At 58.7% G+C, this 27039-nt stretch overlaps 2 protein-coding genes across 5 annotated transcripts; one reads left to right on the plus strand and one right to left on the minus strand.

The window, feature by feature from the left end:
• The first annotated feature begins 1359 nt into the window (after positions 1 to 1359).
• Positions 1360 to 10508, plus strand: INSYN1 (inhibitory synaptic factor 1). Its single transcript, XM_005521364.3, has 4 exons — positions 1360 to 1469; positions 2732 to 2902; positions 3223 to 3766; positions 9829 to 10508. Exons 3-4 carry the CDS (start codon positions 3572 to 3574, stop codon positions 10459 to 10461), a joined length of 828 nt encoding a protein of 275 aa, XP_005521421.1. The 5' UTR covers positions 1360 to 1469; positions 2732 to 2902; positions 3223 to 3571; the 3' UTR covers positions 10462 to 10508.
• A 2764-nt stretch (positions 10509 to 13272) lies between these two features.
• Positions 13273 to 24457, minus strand: CD276 (CD276 molecule). Of its 4 annotated transcripts, none has more exons than XR_015773951.1 (8): positions 21513 to 21935; positions 19260 to 19389; positions 17450 to 17800; positions 17040 to 17336; positions 15868 to 16003; positions 15247 to 15288; positions 14721 to 14756; positions 13273 to 13658 (listed from the first exon to the last, which is right to left on the minus strand). XR_015773951.1 is itself a non-coding variant. In XM_014251080.2 (8 exons), exons 2-8 carry the CDS (start codon positions 19297 to 19299, stop codon positions 13636 to 13638), a joined length of 930 nt encoding a protein of 309 aa, XP_014106555.1. In that variant the 5' UTR covers positions 19300 to 19389; positions 24392 to 24457; the 3' UTR covers positions 13273 to 13635. The 4 variants fall into 4 exon arrangements, 3 of the variants coding, with proteins under 3 accessions (XP_014106555.1, XP_087919322.1, XP_014106554.1); XM_014251080.2 differs by lacking the exon at positions 21513 to 21935 and adding an exon at positions 24392 to 24457 and having other exon boundaries at positions 15868 to 16008; XM_088063196.1 differs by lacking the exon at positions 21513 to 21935 and adding an exon at positions 24392 to 24453 and having other exon boundaries at positions 15868 to 16008; positions 19260 to 19384.
• Positions 24458 to 27039: the final 2582 nt, after the last annotated feature.

Consider the following 27039-nt stretch of genomic DNA (forward strand, 5'->3'; position numbering starts at 1 on the left):
TTATTCCCGGAGTCACTGGGCTGTGGGATCAGGATCAGCTTTTCCCCGCCCCAATCCTGCCCCAAAGCTCATCCATCCCAAAAAACAGGGCTGGCACTTCCAGGGGGGCAGAACAGCTCCCAAAAACCCCAAATCCTGGGAAAAGGGGTCTCAAAACTCCACAAAAATCCCACTGTCCCAAATTTCCCTTCCGTGCCGGGAAAACCCCGTTGTTCCGGGAGGAGCGGAAGCCTCTCCGGGTGTTTTCGGGGCCGTTGGGGCTCTGCTGGAACGCTGTTGATGATCCCGATGGGATGCGATCAATAATTCACAGCTCCATCCATCAATTCCTAAAGCAACGCCGGGAAAAGGGATGGGAGCAGGAGAGGGGGAAAACGGGAATGGGGAAATCATGGGATAAACCCGGCCTGGCTACGGAAATGGATTTGTGCCATCCATGGATCCATGGATCCATCCAGGGATTACAGCCGTCCATCCATCCATGGATGTTTCTCTTTCCTGGGATGCCTCTCTCCCATCCCAGGTTTTTCCTGGATCCCACAAAAATTATCCCCAAATCCCCCTGGAGAGGAGGCGGGGGGAGCATCTGTGGAGGAGGGGAAAAAGCTGGAAAAGGGAGACTCATCCTGAGGGAATGTCCCCAGCCCTGCCCCGGTTTCCCAAAATCCTAATCCTGCTCCAGCCTCGATCCATTCCCTCGCCATTCCTTGCTCCATTCCTGCTCCATTCCCATTCCTGCTCCATTCTTTCTCCATTCTTTCTCCATTCCTGCTCCATTCCCGCTCCATTTCCATTCTCGCTCTGTTCCCTCTCCATTCCCAATCCATTCCCACTCCATCCACTCTCCATTCCCATTCCCCACTCCATTCCCAATCCATTCCTGCTCTATCCCCACTCCATTCCCAATCCATTCCCAATCCATTCCTGCTCTATCCCCACTCCATTCCCATTCCCGTTCCATTCCCTCTCCATTCCCATTCCCTCTCCATCCCTGCTCCATTCCCATTCCCGCTCCATTCCCTCTCCATTCCCATTCCCTCTCCATCCCTGCTCCATTCCCATTCCCGCTCCATTCCCTCTCCATTCCCATTCCCTCTCCATCCCTGCTCCATTCCCATTCCCTGCTCCATTCCCTCTCCATTCCCTGCTCCATTCCCTCTCTATTCGCGCTCCATTCCCTGCTCTGTTCTCGCTCCATTCCCGTTCCATTCCCGCTCCATCCCTTCTCCATTCCCATTCCCGCTCCATCCCCTCTCCATTCCCGGCTCCCGGTGCCTTTAATTCCCGTTTCCCGGCTCAGGCCCGGCCCCTCCGGTGACACAGCAGCGCCGCCGGGGCCGGGCAGCGCGGGGAGGCTGCGGCCGGGGCGGGGCCGGGCCGGGCCCTCCGCCGCTCATGGCCCTGCCCGGGGCCCGCTCCGCCCGCCCGGAGCCCGCGGAGAGCCCGGCCCTGAGCCCGCAGCGCCGCCGGTGCGTCCGGGGGGCTCCGGGACCGGGCTGCGGCACCGGGAATGGGGGGGCCGGGAGCGGGAAAGGGGCTGCGGGATGCGGAATGGGGCTGCGGGATCGGGAATGGGGCTGCGGGATCGGGAATGGGGCTGCGGGATCGGGAATGGGGCGGCGGGATCGGGAATGGGGGCTCCGGGACCGGACTGCGGGACCGGGCTCCTGGACCGGGCTGCGGGACTGGGAATGGGGGCCCGGGGCAGGGAAAAGGGCCTGGGGACTCCGGGGTTGTGGGACCGGAATGGGGACACCGGGGGAGGGTAAAGGGGCATGGGTGTGCAGGACCGGGGATGGGGACACCAAGACAGGGAAAGGGGCCCGGGGGGTTCAGGGGCTGTGGGACCGGGGATGGGGACACCGGGAGAGGGACAGGGGTCCGGGGATGGGGGCCCGGGGCTGCGGGACACGGAGGGGCTCCGCCCGGCCGCAGAACGGGGCCAGCCCGGCCGTGCCGAGCCCACAGCGCGTCCCGAGGGTCCCGGAGAGGGGACACGGCGAGAGGGGATGTGGCAATGGGGGATGGAGGATGCGGAGAGCGGGAATCGGGAATGGAGGCTCCGGGATTGGAGGATCCGGGCTCCGGAGACGGAGGATGCGGAGATAGGGAATGAAGGCTCCGGGGATGGAAAATCCGGGGAGCGGGAATGGAAAACCCGGGGAGAGGGAATGGAGAAGGAGAGCGGCGGGGCTGGAGGATTCGAGAATAGGGGATGGAGGATTTGGGAATGGAAAAATGCGGGAGCAGAGATGGAGGATGCGGGAACCGGGGATGGAGGATTCAGGGATGGAAGATGCGGGGAGCGGCGTGGATGGAGGATGAGGGAGCCGGGAATTGGGAATTCGGGAACCGGGGATGGAGGATGTGGAGATGGAGGATTCGGAGAGCGGGGCTGGAAGCTGCGGATAGCGACAGCCTCCATCCCCGGAGGGCGCGGGGACCGGGAATGACGGATGGCGGCACCGGGGCTGAGGGATACTGAGAATGGAGGATGCCGGTACCGGCGAGGGAAACGCGGCCCTAGCGAGCCCCCGTTCCCAGTGCGCACCCCCGAACCGGCGTTCCCGAGGGGGCACTCGGGGGCACGGAGCGTTCTCCCCCCGCCGCGGCCGGGGCGGGGCCGGGATCGGGAGTGTTCCGGGAAGGGGGAATGACGGCGGGAGGGGCTCCGGGAGGGGCCCCGGTAACGGGGGTCCCCTCGCCGGTAACGCGGGTCCCCCCGCCGCAGCGAGCGGAGCGGAGCGGCCCCGGCTCCCTTGGAAAAGCCCTGAGGGAGGCGGGAGCGGGCGGCGAAGAGGAGGAGGAGGAAGAGGAGGAGGAGGAAGCGAGGGAAGGAGCCGGGGAGAAACAGGACAGGGAAGAGCTGGGAGCGAAGCCCGGGAGAGGCCGGAGAGCGCCGGTGAGTGCAGAGCTGTGCCCGTGTCCCTGGAGTGTCCCCCTATCCCCCTGTACCCCTGGGTGTCCCCCTGTCCCCCTGGGTGTCCCCCTGGGTGTCCCCCTGGGTGTCCCTCTGTCCCCCTGGGTGTCCCCCTGGGTGTCCCGGGAGGCCTCTCCGTGCCCAGGTTCGGACAGTGGGGGACTGAAGGGGGTGACAGCGACATTCCCAGGCCCCATCCTGTCCCCTCCTCAGCCCGGGGCGAACACCGCGACACCAGGGGAGCGCCCAGAGCCCTTCCCGAGGATTTTCCCGGCTCTTTCCCATTCCCTCTGTCCCCGCAGGAGGAGGGACCCCCACCCCCCGCGCCACCCAGGACAGCCGGACACCCCCGCTGACCACCCGCGGCCAACGCCGGACCCGCCACCCCTCCTTGGAGACACCGAGCCGCGTCAAGTCCCCTTCCTGGCAAATCCCAGCCTCTCCTCCTCCTCCTCCTCCTCCACCTCCTCCTCCTGCTGCTGCTGCTGGCGGTGTCACCCCAGGGCCAGCACCCGAGTCCCCCCGCATGGTGCGCCCCGATCCCCCCGGGCAGCCGCGGCGGCGTTAAGATGGTGAGAGCTGCCCGGGCCGGGCCGGGCGGGGAGCAGCGGGATGGACACCGGCCCGGCGATCCCGGCCGCGTAGGGAACGATGGACTCGCAGAGCCGCCGGGATGCCCAGCGCACGGAGCGGCCCGGCAGCGGCACCGGCAGCACCGGCACCGGCACCGGCAGCGGCCGTAGCGAGGGCGAGAGGGAGCGCATCCGCGGCCGCATGAGGATGGTGATCGGGCAGCTCGAGGGAATCCTGCGAGAGCTCAAGGAGGTGGCCAAGGAGCTCCGCGAGGTAGGAAAACCCCGGGATAATCCCCAGAGGGTCCCGGTTTTGCCCCGTTCCCGGCTCGGGATGTGGCGGCAGCGGCGGAACCCGCGGGGATCTCCCCGAGCTGAGGTTGCCGAAGAGAGGAGGAAATCTGGGCAAAATCCCGAGGCAGGAAAACCCCCGGGATAACGCTGGGAGTGTCCTGTCCCAAATTTTCCCCCATTCCTGGGCTGGGCTGGGATGGCAGAGAGATCCCAGGAAGGATCCGGCTGAGGTGCCAAAATTTGAGGAGGAAATCACAAAATCCCGAGGCGGGAAAATCTCCCGGGATAAGGCTGGGAATGTCTGTCCCAAATTTCCCCATTCCCAGTTCGGGAGGAGGAAATTTGGGTGTGATCTGCCAAATCCCGAGGCAGGAAAATCCCTGGGATAATGTTGGAAAAGTCCTGTCCCAAATTTCCCCATTCCCAGCTCTGGACGGGGCAGCAGTGGCAGCACCAGGGGGATTCTGGATGAGCTGGATTTTCCCAAAAAAAAAAAAAAAAAAAAAAAAAAAAAAAAAAAAGAGGAAAAGAAGCAATCCCAAATTTCCCCCCATTTTTCTGCTTTATTGATCCAAATTTTCCCCTTTTATTCACCCAAATTTCCCCCTTTTTCTATTCCAAATTTCCTCTTTTTTGGGGCAAATTTCCCCCTTTTTAAAGTCCAATTTCCCCTTTTATGAATCAAAATTTTCCCTCTTTTGAGCCAATTATTCCCCTTTTTTGACCCAAATTTCTCCCCTTTTTTTTTCCAGTTTCCTCCTTTTTTCAAGTCAAAATTCCCCATTTTATTGACCCATTTCCCCCCTTTTATTGATTCCAATTTTCCCCTTTTTTTGAGCCAAAATTTGCCCCATTTTTGATCCAAGTTTCCTCCTTTTATTGATTCCAGGTTTTCCCTTTATCAATCCAAATTTCCCCCTTTCACTGATCCAAAATTTCCTCTTTTTCAAGCCAAAATTTCCTCCTTTTTGGCCAAATTTTCCCTTTCATGACCCAAATTTTCCCCTTCTTTTTGTCTCTATTTTTCCCTCTTATTGATCCACATTTCTCCCTTTTATTGATCCAATTTTCCTCCTTTTATTGATCCCAAATTTCCCCCTTTTATGACCCAAATTTCACCCATTTTTGAGCCAAATTCTACTCTTTATTGATCCCAAATTTCCCCCTTTTTTTATTCCAAAATTTATCTGAAACCTCACAAAATTCAGGTTCCTGTCCTAAACCTCGCCACTCCCACCAGGATAACCCAGAATTCCAAAAGCCAGAGCTCCGGAAAAGTGTGGAATTTGGGTTTTGGGAATTCATGGGGTGGGATCATGGATTGGGGTCCCCTCAGGGCCACCAAAATGTCCTGGATTTGTGACGTTGAGGTGTCCCCATGGAATCTTTGGAATGTCCATCCCAGTGTCCATCTCTGCTCAAGGCCACCAAAATCCTGGATTTGTGACATTGGGGTGTCCCCATGGAATGTTTGGAATGTCCCAAGCTGAGATGGGATCATGGATTTGGGTCCCTCAGGGCCACCAAAATGTCCTGGATTTGTGACGTTGAGGTGTCCCCATGGAATGTTTGGAATGTCCATCCCAGTGTCCATCTCTGCTCAAGGCCACCAAAATCCTGGATTTGTGACATTGGGATGTCCCCATGGAATGTTTGGAATGTCCCAAGCTGAGATGGGATCATGGATTTGGATCCCTCAGGGCCACCAAAATGTCCTGGATTTGTGACGTTGAGGTGTCCCCATGGAATCTTTGGAATGTCCCAGGTTGGCGGCTCCGAGCTGAGGTGGGATCATGGATTTGGGTCCCTCAGGGTCACCAAAATGTCCTGGATTTGTCACATTGGGGTGTCCCCATGGAGCCACCATGGAATCTTTGGAATGTCCCAGGCTGGCGGCTCCGAGCTGAGGTGGGATCATGGATTTGGATCCCTCAGGGTCACCAAAATGTCCTGGATTTGTGAAATTGAGATGTCCCCATGGAATGTTTGGAATGTCCATCCCAGTGTCCATCTCTGTTCAAGGCCACCAAAATCTTGGATCTGTGACATTGGGGTGTCCCCATGGAATCTTTGGAATGTCCCAGGTTGGTGGCTCTGAGCTGAGATGGGATCATGGATTTGGATCCCTCAGGGTCACCAAAATGTCCTGGATTTGTGACGTTGGGGTGTCCCCATGGAATGTTTGGAATGTCCATCCCAGTGTCCATCTCTGCTCACGGCCACCAAAATCTTGGATTTGTGACATTGGGGTGTCCCAACGTTTGTTTGGAAACATTGAATGTTTGGAATGTCCCAAGCTGAGATAGGATCATGGACTTGGGTCCCTCAGGGTCACCAAAATGTCCTGGATTTGTCACATTGAGGTGTCCCCATGGAGCCACCATGGAATCTTTGGAATGTCCCAGGTTGGTGGATCTGAGCTGAGGTGGGATCATGGATTGGGATCCCAAATCCAAAGTGTCCTGGATTTGTGACATTGAGATGTCCCCATGGGATCTTTGGAATGTCCCAAGCTGAGATGGGATCATGGATTTGGGTCCCTCAGGGCCACCAAAATGTCCTGGATTTGTCACATCCTGCTTTTCCCAGTCTCCCTCCTTCCTTCCCATCCGTTTGTGCCCAGAATTTTTCCCGGGTGTTCTGTGTTGCGGAAAATGATGATTAAAATCCTTGGATGGAGAAATCCCCAAATCTCCGTTCAAAACCCCCCAAAAATTCCCATGGGAAGAGCCCATCCCATCTGGAATTATTGGGATCCACAGGACAGCACCCCAAGGAGTTCCCTCCCAGCCTTTTCCCTACTATGATCCCGATGGGAATAAATTCCTTAATAATGCTGGGAACAATAGGGAATTAACCAGGAATGCTCGGGAAGGTCCAGGGTTTTATTATGCCAAAAACCGGCACTTTTGGGAGAGGGTTGGGAATTATTTAGGAGCTGGGTTTTGGGGAATTTTTGGAGTTGGGTTCTGAGAATTTTGGGAATCAGTGTGGGGGATTTTGGGACTGAGTTTGGGGGACTTTGGGAGCACTTTTTTGGGGATTTTGGGAGCTGGGATTTGGGGAGTTTTGGGAGCTGGGATTTGGTGATTTGGCTGTTTTTTCCATGGATGGATTCCAGGAAAGGCCTTTGGGATGATTTGGAATAGGGCCAGGGAATTTTAGGTCCTGGACAGGTCCAGGTCGGATCCAGCCTGGAAAATCAGCTGGAAAATCCATCCCTGGAAGTGTCCCAAGTCAGGCTGGGCTTTGGGTCTTGGAGCAACCTGGGATAGTGGGAAGTGTGCCCATGGGAATGGGAATAAGGATTCCCATCCAAACCAATCCAGAATTCCTTGGAAAAACTTTGGATCCCAAAATGCCTGGACAGAGGTGCTCGGGATGGGACCGGCAGCCAAGGGATTGTGGGACATCCCCCAAAATCCCTGGGAAGGCGAGGTGTTGGGCTCGGGATTGGGAAAAACCATTACATCCCTCTGGAATGCTGGGAGGGGATCCTCCCCCAAGTAGTCCTGGGCCTGGATCTCCCCATCCCAGGCTCAGATCCACTTCCCAGTCCTCTTCCCAAATCCCTGTGGGGATGGAAGGGCTGTGAGATCCCACCCTTGGATCCTGTCAGATCCCAACCCTTTGGATCTCGATATCCCAACCTTTTGATCCCATCAGATCCCACCTCTCTGATCCCATCGGACCCCACCCGTGGATCCCATTGGATGCCTCCCCTTCTGATCCCAGCCCAAAATCTGGGATCAGGAGCCACCAATCCCAACCCCCGGAAGGGACCTTGGGTTTGGTCTGCAGACAAAACCCCAAAAATCCCAAAAAAACCCAAGGATGGGGCTCCAGCTGTCCCACATCAGCCCAAGCTGGGCAGGAACATTCCAGCTGGGATTTTATTGGGAAGCTTCTGGCTGGCACCAGGGACTCAGCCCGAACCTTCTCTCCTGCTTGTGGGGGATGAATCCTTCCCAGTTTCCTGGGAATTTGTCCCCTACAAGCAGGAGAGAGGGTTTGGGATGAATCCCTGGGGATATTCCCAGGGAATCGGGAGGATTTTCCCCCCTCCAAACTGTAAAAGCTCCGCCAGCCTTGGTGAGGGAGGAAAAGGGGAAGGGGGGGGGGGGGGTAGCAAATCCCAAATCCTTCTTTCCGTGTAAATCCTCCACGGGAGCCGACTGTCACCGAGGGATTTAATCCTGGCTTAAAATGGGGAATGATCCTAAAAATAGCCTGGAGTGACATTAATCCTGCGATTAGGACAGCCGTGAGTGACAGCGGTCCCGGGATGGGACCGGGATTGGGATGGGACCAGGATTGGGATGGGACTGGAATTGGGATGGGACCAAGATTGGGAAGGGACTGGGATTGGGATGGGACCTCAGGTGATGGGGATGTGCTGGCCCTGTCCCAGCACTAAAATTCCAGATGGAAACAGAGGGGATCCCGTTCCATCAGAACCGTTTGGTAATGGGGTATTCCCAAAGATTCCCAGCCTTCTTCCCGATCTTTTCCTTGTCCCAAAAATGCAGAGGTCAGAAAATCCCTTTTATTTTTAACTCTCTTTCTCAAGGTTAGGCTTTTCTTTCCTCAAAAAAGAGGATAAAAAAAAAAAGGAAAAGGGATCTGGAAGGGGGAAAAGGAGTTTTCCTGATTTCCAGGCTTACCTGGAGATATTCCCAATGAGCCTCAAAGCCAACGCTTGAGGGATGGAGGTATCCCTTTTCCAGGGAACTTTCCCGGGAAGCTTTGGGATGGGAAATCAATGAGGAAAAACAAGGGGAGGATTTGGGTCCATCCATCCATCCATCTATGGATAATATCCATCCATCCATCCATCCATCCATCATCCATCATCCATCCATCCATCATCCATCCATCCATCCATCCATCATCCATCATCCATCCATCATCCATCCATCATCCATCATCCATCCATCACCCTTCCATCCATCATCCATCCATCCATCATCCATCCATCCATCATCCATCATCCATCCATCCATCCATCCATCATCCATCATCCATCCATCCATCATCCATCCATCCATCATCCATCATCCATCCATCCATCATCCATCCATCATCCATCCATCATCCATCCATCCATCATCCATCCATCCATCATCCATCCATCATCCATCCATCATCCATCCATCATCCATCCATCCATCATCCATCATCCATCCATCATCCATCCATCCATCCATCCATCCATCCATCATCCATCCATCATCCATCCATCCATCATCCATCATCCATCCATCATCCATCATCCATCATCCATCCATCCATCATCCATCCATCATCCATCCATCCATCATCCATCCATCATCCATCCATCCATCATCCATCATCCATCCATCATCCATCCATCCATCATCCATCCATCCATCCATCATCCATCCATCCATCATCCATCCATCCATCCATCCATCCATCCATCATCCATCCATCCATCCATCCATCATCCATCCATCCATCATCCATCATCCATCCATCCATCATCCATCATCCATCCATCATCCATCCATCATCCATCCATCATCCATCATCCATCCATCATCCATCCATCATCCATCCATCATCCATCCATCCATCATCCATCATCCATCCATCCATCATCCATCATCCATCCATCCATCATCCATCCATCCATCCATCCATCATCCATCATCCATCCATCCATCCATCATCCATCATCCATCCATCCATCATCCATCCATCATCATCCATCATCCATCCATCATCCATCAATCATCCATCCATCCATCATCCATCCATCCATCCTCCATCCATCATCCATCCATCCATCATCCATCCATCATCCATCCATCCATCATCCATCCATCCATCCATCCATCATCCATCCATCATCCATCCATCCATCATCCATCCATCATCCATCATCCATCATCCATCCATCCATCATCCATCCATCCATCCTCCATCCATCATCCATCCATCCATCATCCATCCATCATCCATCCATCCATCATCCATCCATCCATCCATCCATCCCCGTGTCCATCCCTGTCTCTGCAGGTCGTGTCCCAGATTGACCGCCTGACGTCGGACTTTGCTCTGGACCTGGAGCCGGACGCTTGGACTCCAGCCACGGCCAGCAGCACGTCCAGCAGTGACCGGGGCGGCGCCAGCCTCGAGCTGGGCCCGCTGGACTTCGCCGCTTCCGACATCCTCTCGGACAGTTGGGAATTCTGTTCCTTCCTGGACGCCTCCACGCCCTCGGACCCCGGCGATTGTCCGGAGCCTCTGCGGCCGGTGCCAGCCCGGCTGATGAACGGTGGGGTGCCCATGGCCAACGGCCCCCGTGGGGGCGGGGGAACCCCGGATTCCTCCAGTGAGGAATGTTTCGGGAGCACTGCCATTCCCAAAATCCCGGCGCAGCGGCCGGCAGGGACGCGGGAGCGCGTCCGCTTCAGCGACAAGGTGCTCTACCACGCCCTGTGCTGCGATGACGATGGCGACGCCGACGTTCCCGACGTTCCCGACGATCCCGGCAGGAAGGGGACTCGGGAGCAACTCCCAAGGAATCCGGGAGCCATCCCGATCCGCAGGGCCACGAGGAACAGCAGCACCCAGACCGTGGCTGATAAGAGCACGCAGACGTTGCTGCCGTACATCCCGGCCAGGCAGAGAATTCCCAACAAAAACTGAGCCCGGATCTGGGTTTGGGAAGGGTTTGGGGGAGGGGGGAAAATCCCTGGGAAAGGGGTTGGAAAAGATCTATATATGAATATAAATATATATTTCAATAAATCCGTACTCCTCATAAACGCCGAGTGAGAAGGTGGCAACGAATATCCCGATAATCCGGTATCCCAACTGTTTCCAAGCTCAGGGAATTATGAATGCCTTTTTTTGTTATGGATAGAAGGAGCTCAATAAATCATTGGGATGTGCCAGGAAGGGGCTGGCCAGCACTTCCAGAGGGCGGGAATGGGGCACGGACTGGGATGTGGAAAATGCTGGAAGGGCTGGAAGGATTTGGAACAGGGAATTTCCCTTCCCTGGGATGTGTTATCCCTGTTTGGTTTAGGATAATTCAGTGGGATTGGATTTTTTCTGGCTGAGGGGAGTTGGGATGGCACCGGGATGGTTCCAGGATATCCCTGAGATGTCACCAGAATGCCACTGGAATGTCATTCCCAACTCCAAAAGGGACAGTGAGGGGATCACAAAAACCCCCCAGGAATGAGGAGCTGGACTTGGGAACTCCCCCCCCCCCCTCAATTCCCAACGTTTTCCGCCGGAAATATCCCTGACCTGGAGTCATTCATCCACCTGGAAACACAGGAAAATCCCACTTTTCCTGAGCTCCCTAATCCTGCTTTTCTACATCCAAACGCTGATTTTTCAGGGAAAGAAACCTGCTCCGGCTCTGGAAAATTAAGGAATCTGGAGCTCCAAATCCACCTGGGCGTTTTTCCCTGTTTTTCCAAGGTATCCAAAGAGGTTGGAGCAGCAGCTGCTCCCAGGACAAAGTCCCGGTGTCCTTCCCACCGGCGCCTCTTTCTGCAGGGACAAGATCCAGGACATTCACATCCCGGAGCACTCCTGGCACCAGGCTTTTCCAAGGTTTTTCTGAGCCAAAAGTCTCCACCTCGGCTCCTGACTGTCAGTCCAGGTCGGAGAAGCTGCATTCCCAAGCTTTTCCAGGTGTCATCCCAGAGCCAGGACCGCGGGATGCGCAGAATTCCTCTCAGTCCAGCCCCGTTCTGAGCAGGGAAATGGAGCTTTCCCCCTAAATTGTGCCGGATCCGATGGGTTTTTTTTTTTTGGGAATACTTGGGGGGTACCAGCCTGGGAGCAGGTTCCGGCAGGAATATCCCCTGCTCCATCCCAATGCCGAGGATCGATGGGAAACTCTTTTTTCCCTGCCACCCCCTGGATGCCAGGCATGGGTGGGGCTTGGAGCATCCCAGCACCCCGCCGGGATGCAGGGGAATTCCCACTGGGATCCGGAGAGGCAGGAGCAACAGTGACAAAGTGTCCGGGAGAGCTTCATGGGCCGCAGTCGGATCCGGGGGGGTCCGGCTGGCCCTGATGGACTCAGGATGGAGGGAGGGATATCCCTGCCTGGATGGAGGGATGGATGTCCCAGCCTGGATGTCCCTGCCTGGATGTCCCTGCCTGGATGTCCCAGCCTGGATGTCCCAGCCTGGATGTCCCTGCCTGGATGTCCCTGCCTGGATGTCCCAGCCTGGATGTCCCAGCCTGGATGTCCCTGCTGGATGTCCCCATGGTGGCCCCGTGGCTGGCCAGGTCACATGGGGACAGAAGGGCCACCCTGCTGGACACCGTTAACCCTTGGGGCGCTGGGAGGGGCATCCCAGACTCCAGCGACCCGGAATGGGCAAGGAGGGGGGACTGCAGGGCTGTGACTGTGAGGGCGTGGCTGAGAGGGCGTGGCTGTGTGGGCGTGACTGTGAGGGCGTGGCACCATGGGCGTGGCTATGAGGGTGTGGCCCTAAGGATGGGACTCTGAGGGTGTGGCATGAGGATGAGGATGAGGATGAGGATGAGGAGGATGAGGAGGATGAGGATGAGGAGGATGAGGATGAGGATGAGGAGGATGAGGAGGAGGAGGAGGAGGAGGAATAGGAGGAGGAGGAGGAAGAGAGGAGGGGTCGGAGGCTCCCTGTGCAGGGACGTCTCCGGATCCCCTCTCGGCAGCCATGGGGACCATCTCTGCTCTCCTCCAGGTTTTCACCCCGCTGTCAGCCGAACCTTTCCCGGAGCGCTCCCTGTCGGGCTGGAGGGAGCAGGATTTGCCTCCCACATCCCGATCCCAGCCCATAGCGACCATGGACGTCACCCCAGAGGGGACCGGGAATGCCGGATGATGTCCCAGGGCAGAAATGCCAGGACCAGCCATGGATGGTGTCCCCAGGGCGTGTCCTGGCAGCCCCAGAGCTATCCCGGGGTGGGAGATCACCAGCCACCACCCGGAAAAGCGGGATTCATCCCGTGATCCAAAAATCCATCTCCCGGGGTTGGGATCGGGGCTAGGACCGCAAGCCAGTGCTGCCGGGAGCAGAGGCCTCTGGAAAAGTGCATTTGGGGCAGCTGGAGGCACCGGCTCAGGGATGGGCAGAACCGATCCCAATCTCACCAGGAAGGAGATCTCGGCTCCATCCCGGCACCTCAGGAAGGACGGAACCGGAGATAAAATCCCGGGATGGATCCACCGTCCATCCTTCTCAATCCCAGAAGCTTCTCCTCGGCTGGATTTTGGGAATGTTCTCCCATCGGGATGCAGAGCTCAGGGAAGGACAATCAAAAATCATCTCCCACCGGGATTCGGGAAGGGCCCCGGGAAGGTTTCCCTGGGAATTCCCACCCCATCTCGGCAGCGGGATTCAATTTGGGAGCCAGCTTGGGATTTTCCTCCAGGAATCCCGAGCCTCACACCATTCCTAGCCAAACCCCGGAGAGCACACGGAGCCAGGAAGGATCAACCGACATGATCCCAAATTTATTTGTCAAGGCACGAGAAACCCTCCCCAGATCCCGGATTTCAGAGCCGAGGAGCCCTCGGAGACTTCCCCTGCTCCGGAGCGGGAGCGGCAGCGGGACTGGGACACTCCAGCGGCACTCGGGGTGGAGCTGTGTCCCCCTCGGGGGGATCCCGGGATGGGCCCGATCCCACGGGAACAGCGAGTCCCCAGAGCAGGACCTCACCCGGCCAGCGGGTGCCTCCTTCCCAAAAATGCCCCGGGATCGTTCCCGGTGGGACAAATCCTGCCGGGATCCAGCGTTTAAGGGCAGAACGAGTCCAGAGGGACCCGCGGTGTCCGCACGGAGATCCGGTGGGAGATCCCGGCCCCGTCAATCGATCTCCTGCTCCCGGCCTGGGGGAGGGAAAGGGAATGGAGAGGAAAGACAGGAACAGGGAATTCCCGGGCTGGGAGTAATAAATCGATGGGTTAATTAATAGATAATTAATAAATTAATGAATTATTTGGCTCCACCCTCCCCAGGTTGCTCCAGACCCTGGGAATCGCAGCCGGGTGGGGTTTTATCCCTTCATCCCCATTCCCGGCTGGAAATTCCGGGAGGTGGTGTTGTTCCAGCCTCGTTTCTGCTGGAAAAGTGGGATTTTTGGGTTGGGAAGCGAGGAAAAGAAGGTTCCTTCCCAAGGATATAAAATGATTGGGGAGGGTTAATTCCCGGCAATAAAACTTGGGAATTCTAAAAAAGTAAATAATTAAAAAATAATAATATAAATTATTACAAATAATAAAAAATAATAAAATAAAGTAAATAATAAAAAAAATTAAAAAGTAAATTATAAAAAAAAGGATCTAAAAAGATTGGGAAGGGGGAATTCCCAATACTAAAATCAGCCAGCGGCAGAGGCCAAGCTCCGATCCCACAGTGAGGGAGGGAATGAGTGGAAAAATCATGATTTGGGGACGGGAAGGAGCTGGGATTGAGCAGGCTTGGAAAACTCTGGATCCTTTTCCAGGCTGGGATGGAAGGAGGGCTTGGGAGAACAGGGAAAGGCACCAACAGGAGCTGCGGTGCCAATTCCCACGGAATTCCAGCTGGAATTCAGCACCAGGATGCTGCTGGGGGCTCCCTGGAATGGCAGGACCAACCCCAGCAATTCCCGTCATCCCAGCAAATCCATGGAAACAACCAAAAAACCCCAAATTCCTCCCAGGGTTGAGTGTTGGGAGGCTTTTCTCGATCCCAGAGTGGCCGGGAAAAGGAGGGATGAGGATGCAGGAGCTGCTGGAAGCCGGGAGAAACCAGCAGAGCCCAAACCGGGCCGGAAACGGGAGCTGGGAATCCGTAATTTGGGAAATGCCGATGGAAAACCTGGGGGAAAATCCACCCCAAAACCCGACGAATGCTTCCCGCACGGATTTTAGGGAATTATCCCAGATTTGCCAGAAACATCCACTCACCCTCTCTGCTCTCCGTGTTTTCCAGCAGCTGCAGAGCTGGGAAAAGGGAAAAACATCCCATGGTCAATCCCACCCCCTTCCCGAGGGTCAATCCCAGCCCCTTCGCAAAGGAAATGGCTCCAAGATCCCATTTTTGGGGAATAAACCCCAAAACAGCGACACCCGCTTCCAGTTTCCCTGCGGAATTCCAAGGGTTTGTGGAAAAAGGGAATCCCTGTCATGGACCTGCTGGATGCTGGAAAATTAAGGAATTGGGAGGTTTTATTATGGAATTCTGTCGTTTTGTTAAGGGTTCAGGAGGTTTGATTTGGGAATTGGGAGTTTTATTAAGGAATGGGGAGGTTTACTAAGGAATGGGGAGGTTTATTAAGGAGGAATGGGGAGGTTTATTAAGGAGGAATGGGGAGGTTTATTAAGGAATGGGGAGGTTTATCTGGGATCTGCCAGGTCAGGAATGTCGGAAAAATCGGGAATACGGAAGGGGCTGAGCAGCTGGAGCCACCCCAAACCAGGATCGGGCACCCACCTGTCTTGGGCTCCTCCCCCTCCTCATCCCGCTCCTCCGGCCCTGGAAAACAATGATCCAGAGGTGGGAAGCTCCCACCAAACCCCGTTCCCGGGATTCTGTGGGTGCCTCCTTGGAGCAACCCTGTGATCCTGGGTTTTCCACGGATCAGGGCGGCACATTCCCAAAAATCCCAGTGGGAAAAGCCACAGCTCCGAGGGACGTCCGTGTTTTTAGCGCAGCTGCCACCTGGAGACGGATCCCTGGATTCCCCCAAAACCTTGGGATACCCTTCCCTCCCTCCAGCACCCACCTGGATCCCGGGAGTTTCCCACCCCCTGCCACCATTCCCAGTGGGAAGAATCGCTGTCCCTGCTTCCCAGGCTGGCGGGAAGGGGCCCTGCTCCCGGTTGAGCAAAATCCATGGAAAAAAGGTCATTTCCAAGAGTGGCACAGCCACTCCCGCAGCCGTTCTGGGAGCTTTTTAGGGAACAAATCCATAAAAACGTGGAATACGGCCCGAAAGGGAGAGGGGAAGGAGCCCAGAGCCGCTTCCAGAGGCGCCGGGGATGTCCCGGCCGCGGGAAGAGGGAAGCGGGGGCCGGCCCATCCATCCCTTTCCCAGGTTTTCCCCAGGTTTACCTGCGCGCTCCGCGTCCTCCCGGCAGCTCTCCCGGATTTTCTGGTGGCACACGAAGGCCAGGACGCCGAGCAGCAGCACCACGCACACGGCCAGGGCCACCGTCACCCACAGCGCCACCGCCGGGAATGCCAGGGGCTGGCCTTGCGGGAGCCACGGGAAAACACCCGGATCAGCGCCCGGGGTCAGCTCATCCCACATCCAGGGTGATCCCACATCCAGGGGGATCCCACATCCAGGGGGATCCCACAGCCAGGGGGATCCCACATCCAGGGGGATCCCACAGCCAGGGTGATCCCACATCCAGGGGGATCCCACATCCAGGGTGATCCCACATCCAGGGTGATCCCACATCCAGGGGGATCCCACACCTGGGATGATCCCACATCCAGGATGGTTCAATATTTCAGGGTGGTCCCATCCCACATCCAGCGTGGTCCAGGGTGGCCAATCCCAAATCCAGGGTAACCCCACATCAGGGTGATCCCATCCCACACCCAGGATGATCCCACATTGAGGGTGATCCCATATCCAGGGTGATCCCATGCACATCCAGGGTGACCCCACATCCAGGATGGATCACGAGCCAGCCAGGGCAATGTCACCACGGAGGACCTGAAGGTCACCGGTGCCACCCCCGCCCTCCCCCTGTCCCAGGCTGCTCCAGCCTGGCCTTGGGCACTTCCAGGGATCCAGGGGCAGCTCCAGCTGCTCTCAGAATTCCATCTCAGCCCCTCCCCACCCTCACAGCCAGGAATTCCTTCCCACTATCCCATCCATCCCTGCCCTCTGGCAGTGGGAAACCATTCCCCGTGTCTTGTCATTCCAATATTTTTTAAGCAGCTTTTCTCCACCTTTCTCCTCAGCTCCCTTCAGGTCCTGGAAAAGCCCGGTAGGGACCCCCAGATTCCAGAGGGAACCTAGGATACGGGACAGCAACCCCCAGGATGGCTTTGGGCGCTGGTGCCACCAGGGTCACCTCCCACAGACCCCAAGGGCGGCTCTCAATGCAGATGCCACCAGGGTCACCTCCCCGAGGCTTCCAGGGTGCCACCAGGGTCACCTCCCCCAGCTCCCCGGGGTCGCTTTGGGTGCCGGTGTCACCAGGGTCACCTCCCCGAGGTGGCTTTGGTACCGATGCCACCAGGGTCGCCTCCCCCGGCCCCTGGCTCACCCGTGATGGTGACGGAGGCGTGGCCATGCTGCCGCAGCACGGCGTTGAGCACCAGGCAGGAGTAGGTGACGCTGGGCTCCACCAGCACACGCAGGACGCTGCGCACCTCGAAGAGCCCCTCCTCGTTGGCCACCTGCGAGGTGCTGACGTTGGCCGTCAGGTTGGCGCCGCGGCCGTCCTGCCACAGCACGCTGGCCTCGGGGTAGCCGCGGGACGCGTGGCACGTCACCACGGCCACGTCGCCCGGCTTCAGGTCCTTGCTGGGCTCCAGGTGCACGCTGGGCTTGGAGTAGGGAGCTGCAGGTGGGGAGGACAACGGGGGGCTGCGTGAGGATCGGGATGGGCTCTCCTCTCCTCTGAGGAATATTTTGGGGGTCCCCGATTCCACTGGGGGCGTTTCAGGAGCTCACCCGCCACCTGCAGCGTGACGGCGGCGCTGTTGTAGTCGCGCACGCGCACGAAGCAGGTGAAGCTGCCCTCGTCCGAGATCTCCACGCGCCGCAGCAGCAGGGACATGTTGCCCCGGGCCAGCTGGTCGTAGAAGAGCGAGGTGCGGTTGGCGTAGCCGCGGCCCTGGTCCTGCAGCCAGTCGCGGCCCCCGGAGAAGCCGTGCACCAGGCGCTTGGTGTCCGTCAGCTGCCAGAAGAGGCTCAGCTCCGCCACGCTGAAGTTGGCCTCGGGCGAGAAGGAGCAGCGCAGGGTGGCGTCGTGGCCAAACAGGGCCACCACGGGCTCCTCCGGCACCTGGATCTCCATGGCACCTGCGGGAGGGCACCAGGACGCACTGGGACGCCTCCAGGAGCACCTCCTGAGGTTTGCGCCGGGATGGCGTCCAAGAAAACCCAGGGATGCACGTGGGAGGGACGCGCGGGCAGGTGGCATCTCAGGGGATATGCCACCCTGATGGAAGGGGGACAATCCCACATCCAGTACCAAACCACGGGCACCTTCAGCTCCCAGGAGCTTCCAGGAGCACCCAAAGGTGGATAACACCCAAGCAATACCCACAGGAGGGACACGTGGGCAGGTGGCATCTCAGGGCTGTCACGCTGGGAGCAATTCCAGCTGCCAGGAGCACCCAAAGCTGGATAACAGCCAAGGAAATCAAGGGATGCCCATGGAAGGGACACACTTCCGGCTGCCAGGAGCTGCCAAGGGCACCCAAACCTGCCCTGGAGCCCGGAGTGGCCCCAGTGGGGCAGGACAGGGTGGCAGCAGTGGGGACACGGTCCCCAGGAGGACCCAGCCCTGGCCAGGCTGGCAGGCGCTAGGTGGCACCAGTGCTCCAGCATGGTGCCAACTGGAGTGGCACAGCACCATTCCAGCTCATCCCAGTGCCGTGGCACCATTCCAACACATCCCAGTGCCCTGGCACCATTCCAACACATCCCAGTGCCCTGGCACCATTCCAGCTCATCCCAGTGCCCTGGCACCATTCCAACACATCCCAGTGCCCTGGCAGGATTCCAGCTCATCCCAGTGCCCTGGCACCATTCCAACTCATCCCAGTGCCCTGGCAGGATTCCAGCTCATCCCAGTGCCCTGGCACCATTCCAGCTCATCCCAGTGCCCTGGCACCATTCCAACACATCCCAGTGCCCTGGCACCATTCCAGCTCATCCCAGTGCCCTGGCACCATTCCAGCTCATCCCAGTGCCCTGGCACCATTCCAACACATCCCAGTGCCCTGGCACCATTCCAGCTCATCCCAGTGCCCTGGCACCATTCCAGCCCCATCCCAGTGCCCTGGCACCATTCCAGCCCCATCCCAGTGCCCTGGCACCATTCCAACACATCCCAGTGCCACAGAACAATTCCAGTCCCTTCCCATGGCAAACCCCTCCTGTGTGGGGACGAGAGCGGGGACGGGACAGGGAATTTTTGGCAAGATCCCAAGCTGGGAGGATGAGGAGCGCGGGAAGGAGCCCTGCCAGGGAAAGGGCACGGGGCAGCTGGCCTGGCTCCAGCCACATCCCGAACATCCCGGCTCCGGCCGGATCAAAATAAATGCCAGGAGCCAGCCCGGCCGGAACCGCGGCACTGCCGGCGGCTCTCCTGGGAAGCGCAATCCGTCGGGACTGAGTCCTCCCGTGGCTGCAGCACCGGGGTGGCCTCTGCTTGGAGGTGCCACCAGAGCACGGATCCCGGAAAAACACCGGGATGGAGCTCGGGGCACAGCTTTGTGGGTGGCACTGGGGACATCTCCTGAGCCCCACTCACCTGCCAGGCCGACTGCCAGCATGAGCAGCAGGAAGAGCATCCTTGGCACCAGGAAAGTCGGGATGAGGAAGCGGGAGTGGGAATGGAGCCGAGAATCCTTGTGGGAAGGCTCCGCTCTGGGAAGCCTGAGCTGAGGGAAAACACAAGGAAATGCCTGGATGGGGCTGGGAAGGAGGGACACAGGGCAAGGGAAGCAGGCCAGGGATCCCTCACCAGCCATTCCTGGGGATCCCTCACCAGCCATTCCCAGGGATCCCTCACCAGCCATTCCCACAGATCCCTCACCAGCCATTCCCACAGATCCCTCACCAGCCATTCCCACAGATCCCTCACCAGCCATTCCCAGGGATCCCTCACCAGCCATTCCCAGGGATCCCTCACCAGCCATTCCTGGGGATCCCTCACCAGCCATTCCCAGGGATCCCTCACCAGCCATTCCCACAGATCCCTCACCAGCCATTCCTGGGGATCCCTCACCAGCCATTCCCGGGGATCCCTCACCAGCCATTCCCGGGGATCCCTCACCAGCCATTCCCAGGGATCCCTCACCAGCCATTCCCAGGGATCCCTCACCAGCCATTCCTGGGGATCCCTCACCAGCCATTCCCAGGGATCCCTCACCAGCCATTCCCACAGATCCCTCACCAGCCATTCCTGGGGATCCCTCACCAGCCATTCCCACAGATCCCTCACCAGCCATTCCCAGGGATCCCTCACCAGCCATTCCCAGGGATCCCTCACCAGCCATTCCCAGGGATCCCTCACCAGCCATTCCCACAGATCCCTCACCAGCCATTCCCACAGATCCCTCACCAGCCATTCCCACAGATCCCTCACCAGCCATTCCCAGGGATCCCTCACCAGCCATTCCCGGGGATCCCTCACCAGCCATTCCCAGGGATCCCTCACCAGCCATTCCTGGGGATCCCTCACCAGCCATTCCCAGGGATCCCTCACCAGCCATTCCCACAGATCCCTCACCAGCCATTCCCACAGATCCCTCACCAGCCATTCCCAGGGATCCCTCACCAGCCATTCCCACAGATCCCTCACCAGCCATTCCCGGGGATCCCTCACCAGCCATTCCTGGGGATCCCTCACCAGCCATTCCCGGGGATCCCTCACCAGCCATTCCCACAGATCCCTCACCAGCCATTCCCACAGATCCCTCACCAGCCATTCCCACAGATCCCTCACCAGCCATTCCCACAGATCCCTCACCAGCCATTCCTGGGGATCCCTCACCAGCCATTCCCACAGATCCCTCACCAGCCATTCCTGGGGATCCCTCACCAGCCATTCCCAGGGATCCCTCACCAACCATTCCCAGGGATCCCTCACCAGCCATTCCCAGGGATCCCTCACCAGCCATTCCCAGGGATCCTTCACCAGCCATTCCTGGGGATCCCTCACCAGCCATTCCCAGGGATCCCTCACCAGCCATTCCCAGGGATCCCTCACCAGCCATTCCCGGGGATCCCTCACCAGCCATTCCTGGGGATCCCTCACCAGCCATTCCTGGGGATCCCTCACCAGCCATTCCTGGGGATCCCTCACCAGCCATTCCCACAGATCCCTCACCAGCCATTCCTGGGGATCCCTCACCAGCCATTCCCAGGGATCCCTCACCAGCCATTCCCAGGGATCCCTCACCAGCCATTCCCGGGGATCCCTCACCAGCCATTCCTGGGGATCCCTCACCAGCCATTCCTGGGGATCCCTCACCAGCCATTCCCAGGGATCCTTCACCAGCCATTCCTGGGGATCCCTCACCAGCCATTCCCAGGGATCCCTCACCAACCATTCCCAGGGATCCCTCACCAGCCATTCCCAGGGATCCCTCACCAGCCATTCCCAGGGATCCTTCACCAGCCATTCCTGGGGATCCCTCACCAGCCATTCCCAGGGATCCCTCACCAGCCATTCCCAGGGATCCCTCACCAGCCATTCCCGGGGATCCCTCACCAGCCATTCCTGGGGATCCCTCACCAGCCATTCCTGGGGATCCCTCACCAGCCATTCCTGGGGATCCCTCACCAGCCATTCCCACAGATCCCTCACCAGCCATTCCTGGGGATCCCTCACCAGCCATTCCCACAGATCCCTCACCAGCCATTCCCAGGGATCCCTCACCAGCCATTCCCAGGGATCCCTCACCAGCCATTCCCGGGGATCCCTCACCAGCCATTCCCAGGGATCCCTCACCAGCCATTCCTGGGGATTCCTCACCAGCCATTCCCAAGGAACACCCACCCCGTCAGAAACCACGGGAAGCGGTTCATCTCCAGCCTGGCACGGGCCAAGGGATCGCCGCATTCCCGGCAGCTCCGGAGGCGGCGGCCGTGCCCTGGGGAAGCCACGTGAGCCTCTTCCCTTCCTCGCTGCCGCTTCTCCTCCTCCCCTTTTGTTCCTGTCTTTCCCAGTTTTTCCCCGCAGCTCCGGGCCGTTCCATCCCCGCGCTCCAAGAGGAGGCGGCTCGCTCCCAGCCTCCGGAATTCAGCCCCGAACCCAGCGGGAGGAGCTCAGAGGGAGAGGGATGCGCATTCCCGGCTCCAGGGCAGCGGGGCTCATCCCTGCTGGCGGCAGGAAAACCCCCGGGATGGGATTGTCCCGGAAAAGGGGGGATTAAAGCGGAGCGGGATGTGGGGAAGGGGAGGGCAGAGCGCCCGGCCCCGCTGGCGGCGGCGCTGGATTCCCGAGGATCCCGCGTGACCCGCGCTCCTCTCGCGGCAGGAATGAGCTCCGGACACTGCGTGTCCCCTCCCTGTCCCAGCCCAGGGTCCCACTGTGTCCCCTCCCTGTCCCAGCACAACACAAGGTCCTGCTGCATCCCTGTCCCTGTCCCCTCCCTGTCCCAGGGTCCCATTGTGTCCCTGTCCCAGGGTCCCACTGTGTCCCTGTCCCTGTCCCCTCCCTGTCCCAGGGCACCATTGTGTCCCTGTCCCTGTCCCTGTCCCTGTCCCAGGGTCCCACTGTGTCCCTGTCCCTGTCCCTGTCCCTGTCCCAGGGTCCCACTGTGTCCCTGTCCCTGTCCCTGTCCCTTCCCTGTCCCAGGGTCCCACTGTGTCCCTGTCCTTGTCCCTGTCCCAGGGTCCCACTGTGTCCCTGTCCCTGTCCCTGTCCCAGGGTCCCACTGTGTCCCTGTCCCTGTCCCAGGGTCCCACTGTGTCCCTGTCCTTGTCCCTGTCCCCTCCCTGTCCCCTCGCAGGCTCCCGCTGCCCGTCCAGAGCCGCTGGCACCGTCACTGTCACATCTGTGGGGTCACGCCTTTCCTGGGGTGCAGCGGGAATAGCCTCGGCCTCATTCCCTAAAAATCCCCTAAAACTGGGGAAAGGGCAGCGCCAAAGGGCGGCTCGGCTCAGCTCCCGCGGGGGAAACTGAGGCACGAGGGGGGAAACTGAGGCACGAGGGGGGAAACAGACATGACGAATGGGGGAAACTGAGGCACGAGGGGGGAAACTGAGGCACAGCCGATGGAGGAAACTGGGGCACAAGGGGAAACTGAGGCATGGGGAGAAACGGAGGTATAGAGGGAAATTGAGGCACAATAGAGAACTGAGGCACAGGGAATGGGGAAACTGAGGCAAAAGGAGAGGAACTGAGGCACAGTGGGGAACCTGAGACACAGCAGATGGGGGAAACTGAGGCCCATTTCTACCCCAAGAGCCCTCAGAGGGTTTCCCCTCTCCTCCCCTCCCCAAAAGCAGGAGGCAAAGGAAATCAGGTTTTTCCATGACCCCCATCCCTAACTTTTCCCAGCGGGACACGCCCCAGGGAAAGGGGGATCCGTGGTGGGAAAGGCCGAGGGGGCATCACACCGTGCCCCAGAGAGGGAAACCCTAACTCATCCCCCTTGGAATCCTTCCCTTTTCCCGGGAATGTTCAACAAATCCCCTTTTCCAGGTTTAGCGACCTCTGGTCCCCAACTTTCCTGCCGGGAATGTCGCCGTGCCGTGACTCAGTTTCCCCAGGCCTGCGGTGGGATCCAAGGACAAAAGACCTGAGCTCAAGCCGGGATATAAGGAATGCCAGGAAAACTTCTCTTGGATGTGCCAGGGATGGCTGAACCCCCTGGAAACCCGAGGAATAACTAAATCCCCCGGGAATACGTCACCCATTCCCTGTTTTTTTATAATCCCCAAATTATCCACGGGCTAATTACCACCCTGAGGCACCAAGGAAAGGATCCAGGAAGATCCCTGCCTCTTGGCCCCACTCGATCCCAGTTTTTGGGTCTCTGTTCTTCTTCTGGAGCCGAGCGCCCGGCTCTGCTCGGGACTGTTCTTAGTTCCCACTCAAGTTCAGGGCGTGCAGGAGCAATCCCTCATTTGGGACTGCGTGGGGAAAGATGGGATACAGCTCCCAAATCCCAAATCCCAAATCCCAAATCCATGGTGGTGCGGTGTTTGGGGTCAGGAAGGGCCGAGGATTCACCTGGCAGGAGGAAGGGACGAGGATTTGGGGAGCAAAGGAAGAAGGAGTGGGGAGCCCTGGACAGAAGGACGGGACAAGGATTCGGAAGGAAGGGATTGGGATTCGGGAGGAAGGGATTTGGATTCGGCAGGAAGGAAGGGATTGGGATTTGGGAGGAAGGGATTGGGATTGGGGAGGAAGGGATTGGGATTGGGGAGGAAAGGATTGGGATTTGGGATGCAGAGGAAGGGTGGGTGGGGGTTATCCCATGGCTCGAGGCGGGGAAGACGGGAACCGGCACTTCCTCTCGGGACTTTCAGCCCGGGATAGCCGAGAGGGAGCTTCCAAAGGGATTTCCAAGCATCCCGGGGTGCCAGCTTCCCCGCACCCACCCCCGCCGCGGAGCCCCCCCTGCGCCCCGGCACTGCCCGCAGCGGGGCCGGGGGGACCCCCGCAGCCCCCCAACCCCCGCGGGGCTCCCCGAGCCCCCCGGCCCCGCTCGCTCCGGCTCTGGGGAGCCCCATTCATTCCGTCCCTCCCTCCCTTTCTCGCTCCGGCCGTCCCGGAACCCCGCCCGGCGCCGAGAGCCGCGGCCCGCGGGAGGAGCGGCGGCAGCGGGGAGGCTCCGGTCCCGGGGGAGCTGCGGGGCCGCTCCGCTCCCCGCCGGAGCCCGAACCCCCCGAGCCCCCCGGGACCCCCCGGGACCCCCCGGCACTCACCGGGCCGGCGGCGGAGGCAGAGCGGGCAGCGGGCGGCGGCCCCGGCTCGATTGGCTGCGGCCGCTTCCTGCCGGGAACGGCGGGAGGAGCCTGGAACCGGGAGAGGGGAGAGAGGGGATTGGGGAGCCGGGAGAGGGGAGAGAGGGGATTGGGGAGCCGGGAGAGGGGAGAGAGGGGATTGGGGAGCCGGGAGAGGGGATTGGGGAGCCGGGAGAGGGGAGAGAGGGGATTGGGGAGCCGGGAGAGGGGATTGGGGAGCCGGGAGAGGGGAGAGAGGGGATTGGGGAGCCGGGAGAGGGGAGAGAGGGGACTGGGGAGCCGGGAGAGGGGATTGGGGAGCCGGGAGAGGGGAGAGAGGGGATGGGGGAGCCGGGAGAGGGGAGAGAGGGGATTGGGGAGCCGGGAGAGGGGAGAGAGGGGATTGGGGAGCCGGGAGAGGGGAGAGAGGGGATTGGGGAGCCGGGAGAGGGGAGAGAGGGATTGGGACTGGGGAGCCGGGAGAGGGGATTGGGGAGCGGGGAGGGGGGAGAGGGGGGTTTGGGGAGCGGGGAGGGGGGAGGGAGGGGATTGGGGAGCCGGGAGAGGGGAGAGAGGGGATTGGGGAGCCGGGAGAGGGGAGAGAGGGGATTGGGGAGCCGGGAGAGGGGAGAGAGGGGATTGGGGAGCCGGGAGAGGGGAGAGAGGGGACTGGGGAGCGGGGAGAGGGGATTGGGGAGACCAGGAAAGGGGATGGGGAAGCCTGGAGATGAGGATTGGGGAGCAGGGATAATCGGGGAGCAGTGAGCCAGGAATTGGGGAGCCTGAGGGATTGGGGGTGTCTGGAGCCCGAGGGTTGAGGTACAGAGCTGGGAATTTGGGTTCACTGGGGGATTTGGGGTGCAGGGAGCAAGGGGAGCAGCTGGGGGATGTTGGGGTGACAGAGCCTGGGGAGCAGGACACGGCAATCCAGAGGGTTGGGGTACACAGGGGCAGGGAATGTTGGGGTGCACAGAGCTGGGAAAACGGGGTGCCCTCAAAGCTGGGACATGCAGCACAGAACCAGGGGTTTGCAGGTCCCAGATTTGGGATTGGGGTGCACAGAACCAGGGGTTTGCAGGTCCCAGATTTGGGATTGGGGTGCACAGAATGAGGTATTTTGGAAATGTCAGATTCGGGATGAGGTGCACAGAACCAGCGGTTTTGGATATCTCAGTTTCGGGATGACCAGGGATTTTGGAGATCCCAGATTCGAGATGAGGTGCACAGAACCCGGGATTTTGGAGATTTGGGATTGGGGTGCACAGAACCCGGGATTTTGGAGATCCCAGATTTAGGACGAGGTGCACAGAGCCAGGGATTTTGGAGATTTGGGATTGGGGTGCACAGAACCAGGGATTTTGGAGATCTCAGTTTCAGGATGACCAGGGATTCTGGAGATCCCAGATTCAGGATTGGGGTGTGCAGGACCAGGGATTTTGGAGATCTCAGATTTGGGACAAGGCACACAGAACCAGACTGATCCATCTCCTCTGGGGAGGACAAAACACAGCTGGAATGTGGCCGGTGGAGCCCAGGCTGCTTCCCAGGAAGATCCTGGTTAATGATTTCCCCACGCCCTGCTGGGCAGAAGCTGCTGCTGGGGCACGGGGGGGAAATCCCCAGAAGTTTTTGGGAGCTGGGAGGGGAACACCCAGGAGGGTGCTTTGTGTTCCTGCCTCTGCTGCAGAGCAAAGGAAGCTCCTCACCCTTTTAATTACAGGGGAAAGCTGCAACAGCCAAAGCTGGAGAGCTGAAAATTAGAAGGCGAGTTAAAATAACCCCAGACGTGCTATTTTTAGACCATTCCATGTTTTTTTCCCCTCCCCCTGGCAGGCAAGGGAGGATTTTGCAGTGAGGGAGGTGCTGGAAGGCCGTGACCTGGGCACCCGCGGGGACAGCAGCAGAATATCCAGAGGATTTCTTGGAAGGGACCTTCAGGATGGGCTCATCCCTCCCCCTGTCATGGCAGGTGCTCCAAAGCTCTGTCCAACCTGGCCTGGGGCACTGCCAGGAATCCAGGAATCCGCAGCTGCTCTGGGAATTCCAGCCCAGGGTCTCCCAGCCAGGAATTCCCAATTCCCAATCTCCCATCCATCCCTGCCCTCTGGCACTGGGAGCCGTTCCCTGTGTCCTGTCCCTCTGTGCCTTGTCCCCAGTCCCTCTCCAGCTCTCCTGGAGCCCCTTCAGGGACTCTCAGCATTCCCTGCATTTTTCCCTTCTCCAGGGGAACATTCCCAGCTCTCCCAGGCTGGTTCCAGCCCCGGGAGCAGCTCCAACCCTCAGGATTCTTTCCCGGAGCTCCAGGTCCCGCTGCTGTTGGAGGCGGGCTCTCACCTCTCCCACATCAAACCTCAGCTGCCCAAAATCACAGGCGGAATCCAAGAAAAAGACAATAAATCCCCCAAAAAGGTATCCTGGGATTCCTGGCCGCATCCCGAGTTTGTCCCTTCTCCCACTGCTCCAGCTGCTGGAGGCAGCAGCACAACTCTGATTTCTCAATCACAAGGGCAGCCCTGCTCCTCCTGGAGTTTGAGGGCACAAAGGGAGCTCTGAGCACCTGGAGCTTTCAAATAGAAACACCAGAAAATAAAATAAAATAAAATAAAATAAAATAAAATAAAATAAAATAA

Source organism: Pseudopodoces humilis, chromosome 16, assembly GCF_049639895.1.
Source record: "Pseudopodoces humilis isolate 2021_Gansu_Grassland_sample_001 chromosome 16, ASM4963989v1, whole genome shotgun sequence".
Classification (NCBI taxonomy): Eukaryota; Metazoa; Chordata; class Aves; order Passeriformes; family Paridae; genus Pseudopodoces; species Pseudopodoces humilis.